Source organism: Ochotona princeps, chromosome 19 (genome assembly GCF_030435755.1).
Source record: "Ochotona princeps isolate mOchPri1 chromosome 19, mOchPri1.hap1, whole genome shotgun sequence".
NCBI classification, from domain to species: Eukaryota; Metazoa; Chordata; class Mammalia; order Lagomorpha; family Ochotonidae; genus Ochotona; species Ochotona princeps.
In genome coordinates, this window is record NC_080850.1 from 15597957 (window position 1) to 15611282 (window position 13326).

Consider the following 13326-nt stretch of genomic DNA (forward strand, 5'->3'; position numbering starts at 1 on the left):
AGTAGTCAGGACTTGACTCAGGTGTTCTGACATGGGATACGGGAATCCCAAGCGGCATGGAACCTGCTGAGCCACAAACACGTGCCCGCCCATCCACTTTGGTAAGCTCTTCAAAAGCACTGCAACGGGATCTAGTTGAGCCCCAAAAGATGTAAGAGTCACTAAACACAGAGAATACAAGAAAAAGTGTTTTTAGAAGCATCCATTTACCATACAAGCCTCTCTTGCTTGATGCACTGATGGATCTTTCTCTAGTATAGATTTATAGTCTTCCAGGGCTTCATCTAACTTGTCTGTTTTCTCATACAACTCTGCTCTCCTCAATATTGCTCTGATGTAGCTGGGGTTTAACTGAATTGCTGTAAGAAAAAAAAAAAAAAAAAGAGAACAAATCATTGTTATTAACAAGAAAAAGGGTGTACAAACCTTCGATTTTGAATTCTTTCACCAAACATCCTTCCAGAGTATCAAAGGAAGAGTCATTGCCAAGGTACCTGAGGTCAGTGACCTTTTTCTGAAAAGGGCACAGCAGCCCTAGGTGAGGCTTTGTGGGACAGACCATCTCTGCATGAGGACCCGGTACAGACACAAATAAACAGGGCCGTGCTCCAGTGAAATCATTTATGGACCCTGAGATCTGAATTTCAAATAACTTTTGATTACCATGAAATAGTTTTCTTTTGATTTGATTTGCAACCATTTAAAATATAAAGATCATTGCTTAAAAACACACTGCCTGTGGGCCCAGTACAGTAGCCCAGTGGCTAAAGAACCTCACCTTGTATTCCCCAGGATCCCATATGAGCATCAGTTTGTATCCCAGCTGCTCCACTTCCCTTCTAGCTCTCTGTGGCCTGGGAAATCCTTAGGACCCTATACCTACGTGGGAGACCTGGAAGAAGCTCCTGGCTCCTGATTGGCTCAGCCTAGCTATTGCAGCCACTTGCAAGTGAACCAGTGGATGGAAGATCTTTTCTGTCTCTCCTTCTCTCTGTGAATCTGACTTTCCAATAAAATAAATCAATCTTAAAAAAAGGAAAAACTGCCTGTTTTTATATACCCTAGAAAAAAAGAATTTTCAGCAAAGAACAAATCTTTAAAACTTTCTTTTAATTTTAGAATTCATTACTGTGGCATAGCTTACAATGTCAGCTCTGTTTTAAGGAACAGAATTGATAACTAAGCAAGGAAATATCATTTATATTATAAAATTCTTGCTTTAAAAAATTCTTTAAACAGCAAAAAAATTCTTAGCTTGCAGGTTGTATATGCACAGAAGGCATGTTGTATAGGTTTGGGGGTGTAGACTGCTCAACACGGACTCTACCAAGTCCAGCATCTGCCTACTCGTCCTCTACCCAGTCTGGGATAGTCCAGAACATAAAGGTCAAGTACACAGTGAATAAGCAAGAGAAATTCTGAAGGTACAAATTCAAGAGCTGAGGGCTGTCTTCTGGTTAGAGTCCATCATTCTCATTTCCCAGGCTTTAACTTACGACACTATACTCCCAGCTAAACCCCGACTGTCCCTTCAACAACTACTCATGCTTCCGCACTGTGACGTCACTGGTCTATGCCGCCCTTTCCTTTATCTAGCCTCTAGTAACCCACTGCCGTGTGCTGTCACAGTATACTGTGTTCCTCCTACTGCGCTTTGGGCTGTTTATTTTTTCCACTAGAAAACATGTATGTAGCACCTACTATTTTATATGTGTGATGAGCAGTCACTGGAAGATCTTCAAGTAAGTTTTTTTTTTTTTTTTTATAAGTTTGTGTGAGTGCAGCAACTTTTTTTTTTTTTTTTTTTAAGATTTATTTTATTTTCATTACAAAGTCAGATATACTGAGAGGAGGAGAGATAGAGAGGAAGTGGAGCTGCCGGGATTAGAACCAGCGGCCATATGGGATCAAGGCGAGGACCTTAGCCACTAGGCCACACCGCTAAGCCCTTCAAGTAAGTTTAAAACAGGATCTGTTTCACATTTTTCAAGATCTGCTCTGGCTGCAGTGGGCGGGGCAAGAGCAAAAGCAGTGAGATCAGTTGGGAGGCTGCTGCCACGGCCCAGACAACAGGTGATGTTGGCTGGGACTAAGGTGCAATAGTGGAGGTAGAAGGAGGAAGTCAGATCAAGTGCACACCTTTGCATGTGACCCCATATGCACTGCTAATCAACCAGCCATGTGAAATATGAGAAAGAAAACAATTAGCAATGATTCCAAACGTTTAAGTGAGTGAAGGGGTGGTAATGCCATTTATTAGAATGTAAGAAACTGTGAGTTATGTGTGTTTATGAGGTCTGGCCATGTTAAATAACATATTCCTTTCCATATCTCCAAGAAACAGTGACATCTATGTAATGGGATACAGGACTCGAGACCACAGGTCAGAGCTGAAGACAGGACCTGGAGCACACAGATATTTACTTGTATTGTTATGAATACATTCCTTTTGTTTCATCTTATTAACATAATTTCTTGAGGAAAAAATAATAAATAAGCAAAGAATACTTTTTCATTTCCTTTGAAACTGAAGGAAGAGAGAGAGATGAAGAGATGTTCTATTTACTGGTTAACTCCCCCAATGCCTGCAACACCTGGGGCTGGTCCAGGTGAAAGCCTAGAACTCAGAATTCAATTTCAGTCTCCCAAATAGCTTTTAGGGACCAGAGCACCTCAGTTACCAACTGACTCTTGGGATGAGTGTTACAAAGTTGGAGCTGGAAGCAGAGGCAAGAACTGAACCCAGGCATAATGATATGGGGTAGGACTCCCAAGTGACATCTTGACTGCTGGGTCAAATACTGCCACAACATGGGTTAACTTCTGTCTGTGCAGCCGACATCCCAAACAGGTGCTGGTTCTTCAGTCCTGACTGCTTCACTTCAGATCCAGCTCCCTACTAATGTACCTAGGAAAGCAGCTGAAAACAGCCCAAGCACTTGGACCTTGTCAACCACATGAGAAACCTGGAAGGGAAGGTAGGGAAGGAAGCCTAACCCAGACTTGGACATTGCAGAACCGCGCACATACACACACCCCCAGAAGCAGGCAGGCAGACACACCCACACACCTGCCCCGTCAACTGCCTCTTCCTCTAAATGTTGGTAGCAGCAGCAGCCAGACTGGGACAGGTGGCAAGAACGCCACCCTGGTCTCCATGGGGATGTCAGGGCCACAGTTACCAGAGCTATTACCTGCTGCCTCCCAGGCTGTGTGAACACACTGCTTCTTTATAAACCCGAGAGGAAGTGTACCCAGGTACAAATGTTTATCTGACCAAAAGCCCTTGCATCTTTTTTATCCAGCTGATGTATGCTAATATTCAGTAAGAAAAAAAAAAAAAAGGTACCTTTGCTGCAGTCACTGATGGCCATCTCTTTCTTGTCCTAAAAAGAAACATAATGTTAATGTGCATCACTGGTCTTTATCTCGTTACTAATAACCGATTATGGAAACACAGAATACTTTTGAAAAAATTATACGAAAAAAATGTACCACTTCCAGAATGAAATTCAAAATACAGAAATGGTTCTGCTTGAAAACTTCCTGGTAATGGCATTAGCATGCAGTTTCTTTCGAAAAGTGTCTGATACATAGAAAACTCTGTGATCAATATACTGAAATACTCAAAGTGACATCTCCCAGCAGCAGTACAGTTAGGTCATCTTGTCATGCTGCCTCAGTCATAAACCTTAATTTAAGCCTTCGGTGAAACAAAAATGAAAAAAAAAAAAAAAAAAAAAAAAAAAAAAAAACCCCAAAAAACTCCAGCAAATAAATATGTAACTAGCTTCACTTACTGAATCTAACAGTATGACAATGGAAAAGAATGGCTAGCACAGTCGATTCTGGTCCCAACTCTGACACTACGCTGTTGTCTAACGTTAGTCCTGCTACTTTCCTTCTCAACGAATCAGTTGCTTATCTAAAAAACGAACATGCTGGATGGAATGTTATGTAGGGTGCCTTCTAGCTCTTTTTTTGAATGAGAATTTTTGGAGCATGACTATTAATGACTGAGGGGCACACCAGAGCTGGAAAAGCTAGTGGTGAGATGGCTGCATTAACGTTTTAAAATCCTTTAATGCCACTGACCTGAGTACTTTAAGAACAGTTTAAATGATCAGTTTTATGCTGTGTGCACATTTATAAACCAAACAAAAAGTGTTCCACAGTCATCTGGGAAACACCAACTATACTGTAGCTTCCAAATGGCACACAGTCGATCCATCTATTAAAATTTCAACGGAGGACCAGCCTGGTGGTATAAATGGTTAAGCCAGTGCCCACTATGCTGGCATCCCACATGGGCACCAGTTTAAGCCCTAGCTACTGCATTTTTGATCCAGCTGCCTGCTAACAGGCCTGAGAAAGCAGCAGGAAAAGTCTGCAAAATTTGTACAACTGTTGTGGTGGCACTGCTGCACCCACAGAAACTAGCACAACCTATCACTAATCGGCTCTTTTAATCAAGGAACTGTGCTGTCTCACTGCAGAAACCTTTCTTTAAGGTTCATCATCAAATAACACCTCAGGGTACCCAGCTGCTATCTGCTGCTTCAAGTGTTATTCTCCCAAGTAGCATGCTATATTTAAAAAAAAAAAGTCAAAACTTACTTTATTAATTTTTACTTTTATATACATACTTCTACCTCTAAGAAATGTATACAACATATAAGAAAAGACAGAAGTGTATAATACTCTTATAGGAAAAATCTACCTATCCAAAACAAAGTATATGGGGCCTGGCATGGTGGCACAGCATGTTGATCTTTTGCCTGCAGAACCAGCATCCCATAAGGGTACTGGTTCATGTTCCAGCTGCTCCACTTCCAATCCAGCTCCCTGCTTATGCCCTAATTTAAAGCAACAGAGGATGGCCCAACTCCTTGAACTGAATGTGGAAGAGCCACCAAGAAGCTCCTGACACCTGGCTTTGGGTAAGTTAAGGTCTGGCCATTGAGGCCATTTGGGGAGTGAACCAGTAGATACAAGGCCTCTCTCTTTTATACCTGCCTTTCAAATGACAGTAAAAAATATTTTAAAACAAACAAACAAAGCAAACCCCCCACAAACTACATAATATATTAGGACATTTGGTTTAACATTTAAAAGCCAATCCTTGGGGCTTTGTGGGTTAAAATCAAGGTAGAAAGTCAGTCCTAATTCCCATTAGCTTTTTCTCTAGAAACAAAACATTCAGTCTGGTAAGGATATTCAGGGATGCCCATTTTGCAAACCTTTCAGAAATTTTTAAAGAGTTAACTTGTCATGTCCTTGGAAGTTCAGAAGAGGTTCATTAAATGGCACAAGCCTGCAAGCTCTCAAATCTCGTAAGTTAGGCAAGCCAACTACTCATTGCACAGCACACAGTGCCCCAGCAACGCTCAGCTGAGTTCTCCTGAACATGACAGAGAAAAGACTTACCAAGAACAGACTAAAATCTCAATCCTCAAACCTGGAACTATCAATAACCTGGGCAAACGTGCAAACAACGCTAAGTCTCCAGAGCCACAGGTGTATGGTGCGTTGTTTCTGACATGAATTGTCAACTTGGTCCCATGTCATGACAACAAAGTCCAGAGCTGGAGCATGTGCCAGGATGGAGAAGGAAACACACCAACTCACAATCTCCTGGCTGTCAGCACTGCTGGCTGTGAATTCTGTTGGCTGTGAATACATTAACATTTTTTAAAAAACATAAAACTGCGTTCTTTTAAGATTTATTTATTTTTATTGTAATGAAGATTTTCTGCCTGCTGGTTCACTCCCATGTGGCCGCAAAGGCCTGAGCTGAGCCAGTCTGAAGCCAGGAGCCAGGAGCCAGGAGCTTCTTCTGGTCTCCCACGCAGGTGCAGGGTTCCAAGGCTTTGGGCCATCCTCGACTGCTTTCCCAGGCCACAAGCAGGGAGCTGGATGGAAGTGGGACTGCTGGGACATGAACCAGCACCCATATGGGATCTCAGCGTGTGCAAGGCAAGAACTTCAGCTACTAGGCTACTGCACCAGGCCCCAAAACGACTTTATTTTCTTGAATACAAAATGCTGGCTCACATTCTTTAAAATTATTTTTCTCCTACCAGTAAACACTCACAAAAATTCACTTTGGATGGCTGGGCACAGTAGCCTAGTGGCTAAGGTCCTCGCCTTGCATATGCCAGGATCTTATATGGGTGCTGGTTCATATCCCAGTTGCTCCACTTCCCATCCAGCTCCCTGCCTGTGGCCTGGGAAAGCAGTCAAGGACGGCCCAAAGCCTTGGGCACCTGCACCTGCGTGGGAGACCCGGAAGAAGTTCTTGGCTTGGATCAGCTCAGCTCCTGTCACTGCGGCCACTTTGGGGAGTGAACCAGCAGAGAGATCTTTCTTTGTCTCTCCTCACTGTAAATCTGCCTTCCCATATAAAAAAAAAAATCTAAAAAACAAAAAAATGCAGTTATCCAAAGTGCCTTATAGAAGAGACCCTACAGAATTCTACACAGTATCAAAGACAAATGACTGAACACCTGATCTAAACCAAACCAACCAACCAACAAAACCTACTCTACTCCATATTGAGCCAGCTTTATGACTGCTTAAACTCAACTTCAACAGCCTGCTCTGTACTCTGGATTAAGTAAGTATAATTAAACAACAGTTATTTAAAAGCAAAACAAAGAAAGCAAAAACCCATCACTTCAATCTAGTAAGGCTGTTGACTAAGAAAATCAGACAAGTGAGCAACAAATCTAGCCCTTAATAGCAATACAGTAAGGAAAATAATACATTTGTACTCTCACCCCCTGTACATTCTATACCACATTTTTAATCCTCTCGAAATACAAAACGCTGTCATTTCCTGACATCAGTTTCACATTAAGGTGGTGCCTTTCATCACAGTGGCAATATTTAGCAGAAAAAAAATCAGAATGTTAAGTACAAACAACTGTCAGCCTACAGTTTCATTCAGCGCTTCCATGTTCTGTGCATCTTTATCTAGAATTCTAGAAGCCTAAAACAAGCTGCTGCAAGCTGTTTCTAGGGCATGTACTACTTGGCTCCTTGCTTCCCTAACCTGCCCCAGTTTAGTAAAGACTTGCAGGCTTTTTTCTTGCAACACATTCAGAGACTTGAATGGAGAATATTAGCAGTAATTTTACTCAAGTTTTGTAGAACATTTTACTGTTCTGTCCATGATCTTTACATCAAGAAAAATCAATATATTATCAGGAAGGTGGGAAGGTAGCAGTAGCATCTTTAAGTTTCAGTACTAGTTTCTGGAAAGTATTAACCCTTCTGAAGCAATGCAAACCTACGTGCTTCTTAAGAAAAAGTCAAGCACCCATACCTGCTTCATCCTTGCGGCAGCTCGATTTGAAAACAGAATGGACCTGTCCTTCTGGAAGCAGGATGGGCACATCTGAAGGGCTTGACTGTAGGAACTTTCCGCTTCCATATAATCTGAGGAAGACAAGATGAAGGGTGAATGCCTGATCTGCTCTTGTCCCAGACCCACTACATTCCATAGGATCTCAATGCGCACAGCGTTTTGTTCACAGGATAAAGTTTTCAAACAAAAAGTGATTACAGCCTGTTGAACGTCAGCAGTAGAAATCCCTTGCCCTTTTCCCCTTCCTTGAAAGAAACAGGGTTTGGCTGCCATCAATCTCATGAAGGTACTTTGTGAACCAACAGTTAGACATGCTGGCAATGAAGAGTCCTCAATGCTTAAGTGTCCTTGCACATCAAGACATTTTGGCTTGCATTTGGCTCAGCAATCTGGACAAGAGCTTTCCAAGGAAGCTAAGGAACTAAGCAGATGAAAAAGGCTGAAGTTTGGGGTCTGCCATGGGAATTTAACCTAGCAACTCAGATGCATGCAGCTCCAGCCTCCGGCTAACGCAGACCCTGGCAGGCAATGGTGACGAGCCAAGTCACTGGGCTCCTGCCATGCATGGCGAAGACCTCGGTTCACTTCCCAGCTGCCAGCTCTGACCTAGGCATCTGGACAGTGAACAAGCAAACAGGAGGTCTGCACTTGTCGCCTTGCCATTTTTGCTTTGCTTCAAATTTAGGGGGGTAAAAAATAAGACTCGGATCCATGACCCAAGTCTTCTATAATTCTGTATATAATTTCATTAACTCTCATGCTTTCATATACTCAATTTGGCTGAAACAGTATCTGTGAAGTACCTGCAGGGACATTTTACAGACCTAAAAGTAGCAATGTAAAAACCAGTACTAAACTAAAAACACTCAAAGAGAAAATGCTGGTAAAGCTTTTGTATTCTTCATCATACGCAGAATTATACGAAGAGAAAACACCTTGTTCATTTTTTTCCCTCAGGTTTGAAAAACTTTCCATAGGTTTGAAATATTTAATACTGACACAAATATATATTTTTTCAAAATTAAAACTATACAGTTTCATTAGATTAAAAAGCAGTAATGATATTGCACAAACAATTTAAACCTTGCTTTGAAATTTATTTGAAATGGAGAGGGAGAGGAAGGAAGAACAGGCTTCCATCTGCTGGTACACTCCGTAACACCTACAACTACTGGGGTTGGGCCACGGGGAGCCGGGAGGCAGAAACTCAGATCCAAGTCTTGCATCCGAGTGCTGGAGTCCCACTTCTCAAGCTATCACTTGATGCCTGCAGCAGGTGCATTCGCAGGAGGCTGCCATCAGGAGGGGAGCCAACAATGGAACCTACAAACGCTGCCATGGAAGGAGGTATCCTAACTGCTCGCTAGATATCCCCCCTCATTCCTATATCCTTTCTGAAATGTGCATTCTGAGATGTGACAAAAGGCTGCTGGACAATTAAATAGCTTCTCCTCAATTATTGTGGATGAATCTGAATTCCTAAGCAGTTGTAGGAAATGCAGTAAGGATGAAAAAGATCTGTCTACTTAAGGCGCTCAAGGAAAAAGGTACATCAAAGAGCAGAGAATGAATAAAGGACTTCCCTAGGCCTTGCTGTGCTCACCAGGCTGTCTTTACAGCACTGCGCCCCGTGAGGGAGGGGCACTCTGCTTTACTGCGGCAAGCAAGGTAAGTAGTGTCAGTGCCAGATTGCATCTTACCTCCTTTCTTAAACTGTTCATTTCCTTCCTCCTTTAATCTAGTGCTTTCTTCTCTTCTTTTCTGAAAGAGATCAAAGAGTTAAAAGGTCAGCTTTCTTAACACACAGGTCTATTAAACAGCAACTTGAATTTTTTTAAAGTTTGTTTTCAGTGGCTGGCATTATGATGTATCAGATAAAACCACGTCTTTTAACACTGGCATTTCATATGGGTGCCTGTTTCAGTTCTGGCTGCTCCACTTCCAACCCAATTCCTTGTTACTGCACCTGGGAAAACAGCAGAAGATGGCTAAAATGCTTGGACCCCGGCACCCACAGGGCGGCCCAAGTGAAGTTCCTGGCTTCAGCTTGTCCAGCACCAGCCAGTGCAGTCATTTGGGGAGTGAGCCACTAGAGCAAAGCCTTTGAAATGAACATTTTTTTTTTTTTTTTTAAATAAGGTGTACTTCCATCTATTCAACAGGCAGAGCAGCAAACACACAGATAGACCTTTCACCCACTAGTTCAGGCCCCAAATACCGACAACCGCCAGGGCTAGATCAGCAAGCTAGTACCAGTAACCAGCGGACAAGAAGTCCATCTACCTCTCCACCACGAGCCATGAGGTCCGAAGCACTTAAGGCATCATCTGCTGCCCATAGTAGGTACTGCATCATAGAGTAGCACCTAGGACTTCAACTGGAAGGTGAGCATCCCAACTGATAGCTTATCCAACTGGGTCACAATGCCTACCCCACAGATTGAATTTTGAAATTGGATGGCTACCACAGTAACCGGAGGAGGGCGGGGTTTGCCTCCAACCAAGCCCGGAAGGGTTGGCGGAATTCTGGCAGGCCCCTCAGGCTGTGAGACTACCCTTGTACCAGTGAGAGGCACAGACCCATATCAATAAGGGCCCCCACTAATAAGGGCCAAGGTGACCCCCATTTTGGCTTCTGTGTCAAGGAGAGTTTAAAAAGCCCCTTCCCCGTCTCCTCTGCACTCTTCCTCCTCTGCAGCCCACTCCTTCACGCCTGTACTTTCTGCTGCATGGGGAACGGAAGCCCGTGACCGTGGTTCCCTGGGATAAAGGCCATCTAAATGCTTTTCATATATTTGGCTGAGTTATTCTTTCCCTGGTGGTCAGCAAGTGGCAAATCTAACAAAAAATGGGTCAGTTTTACCTAAATTTTAGAATAGTAAGAGAGAGGGGGACGGGGAAGGCCATGTTGGTTAATCTCTAATTGCGCTCTTCATGCTTCAGTCACAAAACTAAGTTTTCTTAGTCACTTTCTGATTCCCATCTGCGGGTTCACTTCACCCAGATAACTGCCAACAGCTAAGGCTGGGCTGTGGTTAACCGGAGCTGGGAACAGGTCTCCCGTGTGGGTGGAAGGACCAAACACCTGAGCCATCACTGTTACCTCCTGGGGTTCGCATGAGTAGGAAGATGGTGTCTGGAGACAGAGATGGGTAAACTCTGATATGGGATGATCATGTCTTAACCAGCATTCTACACACTATGCTCACTGCCTGGCCCTAAGAAGGCAGATTTCCTGGAAACACTGGGGGCTCCTAGGATCAAAGGGTGGTTTTAAAAAGAGGCTAAGAAAACAAGTATCAAGTCAAGTCAGCTCTGTTAAGTCAAAAAGCAGAAAATCTGAGTATCTTTTTTTGAAAGTCTGGCTAGAATAGAGTTACAATGGTAGTACAAAATTTTCTAATTATTCCCTTAATCTTTGCTTCATCTGATGTATGTTCAATGTCATAATCAGAGCTATTCAGTAACCTAAACATAGGCCACATGCCTTGGCTGTCAAGAGCAGGGAGGAAGGGACACAGTATATAGCCACTCAACAAAACTACAACACAAGGAAATTCCTCCAAAGAAGAGGGGCTGAACACTGGGAAGTCAAGAAAAGTCCGTAACAAATCCAGTTTTAACACTGATAAAATATAAACCCTTTAAGAGTAATTAATCAAATTATTACAATTTAATGTCTGTCCTTTGGCAACTTGTGGAATCCTCCAGATTCACTCTCATTTCAAATCGCTTTCTCACTGATAACTTTTTCCAAGCCAACTCACCAGGAATGTTCTAGGAACACAGATAACATCACTCAGACTGTCAGATCAAGCGAATGTGAAGCATACGCCTGTGTGTTTTAAGAAACTAACCATTTCTGGCTCAATTTTATCATCACGATCCCAATGGGCAAAGCCAAGACCCAAGGTATTCCCAGAGAGGAATAATGGACAAGGGCCAGCCCGAGAAAAGCTTTTCATATTTCAGTAACGAGGAGGACTAACACCTGAGCTAGCAAAGAGAAGGACTCCAACACATAATTCTGAGGTCAACTATAAATGCACTTAAAAGTTTACGGAAAACTGAATTCAAAGATAAGGTTATGTTGGTGCCAAAAGAAAAAGAAATTCATGTACAGCATTTTTTGTGACATACATTCCCAAGAATTTCTGAAGCACCTTCACTTTTTAAATAAGGTATTTTTGTTTGGCTATTAAACCACAACTGAACTGCACACTAAGGAGCAAATAAATGCTGCAGAAGAGGTACTGCTTCCCTCTCCACAGATTCTGTAGACTGAGAATTAATGCAATTATCAATATCATGGAGAACATCTCCTTGGAAACGGCTAAAAATAGCACTTTGAGGAGAAAGTTGAACCATCTCCCAGCTGTGCTGAGACTAACTCAATTCAGTACAAAGACAGGGGTTTATTCTGCTACAGAAGCATACGCTCTCTGAAGACAGACACGCATGCTGTGTAATGTCACAGGAGCCCAAGGACAGGTGTGGTACAGTGCACAGGTCTTGGCAGGTGTAGTGCCAGGTGTGTCCACATAAGCAGGCTCTGGTAGCACACACATCATGTTGCACTGTCAGGTACAGATTTTTTTTTCCGGCTCTGTTCTACAAACAGAAGCTTCTAATGCGGTTAGGAGCCCTCTTGCACGCCCCTCCACAATGCCTTTCAACATATTCCAGAGGCCTCACAGGCAAACATTTGCTCTTGAATCACTCTCATGGAAACCAAAGAAAGTTTTTAAGGGTTCTTTACTTAGTACTTCTCCCTTTCTACCCATTAAAACGCAGGAGGAAATAGTAACATTACGCTGCGTTAGAAATCATCACAGGTACTGCCAAGGAAAATCTCAAATTAGAAAATGCCCTTAATGAAAGGAGTTTATTTTAAATTTATTTGAAAGGCAAAGAGACCAAGAGGGAGGCATGGGACCTTTCCCTCGGCTTACCCCACATTCCTCTAACAGGGCTAAGTGAAGCCAGGAGCCAGGAACTCAAACCAGCCGGCTGTAGCAACGCAGCCACCTGAGCTGCCATGGCCGCCCCTCGGTGTACTACACATTCTCAGGAAGCCAGAACTGGAAGTGAAGCCGAAACGGCTATTCATGCACTTGGACAGAGGACACAGGTGTCCCAAGCAGCATCACTGTCACTGTGCCAAATGCCAGCCCTGAGATTTGATGCTACTACAACCAAACTTCTAAGCTTGGTATTCAAAATTCAGTAAAACCAACACCAGTATACCACTTCACTGCCTGTTACCTGCTGTCACGTATATCATTAGCTCATTCACTTTTCAAGACAATACGAAGAACAGAAGTCTTCTCACAGATAGAGTCAGCACGGACTTGTGTGCCTTACACTACACAGGACACTTCCATTCCAACCTGCCCAGGCCCATCTCCCACTGCCACCCGACATAAGCTCTCTCTTCAGGGCAGTCTTACCTCATTCTCGTCTCAGGAAACCTAGCATGCTTTTGCTTTATTCTATTTCTTTGCTTATACATTCCTAGTCTGGAATGCTCTTTCATGGAACAACTTTTCCCTAAATCAAGATTTCTTTAGAGTGATCCTACACCAGGTACACAGTTCTTTAGGATTTCTCAACCAAGTTCCTCTAAGCTTTTTAGGAATTTTTTTTTAAAGATTTATTTGTTTTTATTGGAAGATCTTCCTCTCTGTCTTTCCTCCTCTCTGTATATCTGACTTTCCAATAAAAATAAATAAATCTTAAAAAAAAACCCCAATATCCATCTTTCATGGGCTAAACAGAATATCTTCAGCCCATGAGACTTCCAGTTCCTATAGCATTTTTTTTTCCTAACATGGTGATGCCCACTGGTATCGGCTGCTTATCTGCTGAAAATGAGAGGGCTTTGTCTCCAGTTCAACTGACAGAAATTTTCAGCGATGCAGCAAGGGACAGAGGTGAGAACTCTGAGACGGGAGGTTG

General features: G+C 42.9%; 1 protein-coding gene across 1 annotated transcript in view; it reads right to left on the reverse strand.

The window, feature by feature from the left end:
* The window catches only part of TTC1 (tetratricopeptide repeat domain 1), a 237361-nt gene that overhangs the window by 14231 nt on the left and 209804 nt on the right, over positions 1-13326 (reverse strand). The window contains exons 3-6 of the mRNA XM_058677349.1: positions 9070-9130; positions 7328-7440; positions 3350-3386; positions 211-359 (exon numbers count right to left, since the gene is read on the reverse strand). Coding sequence (XP_058533332.1) covers positions 211-359; positions 3350-3386; positions 7328-7440; positions 9070-9130 — 360 coding nt within the window. The remainder of the gene's footprint in view (positions 1-210; positions 360-3349; positions 3387-7327; positions 7441-9069; positions 9131-13326) is intronic.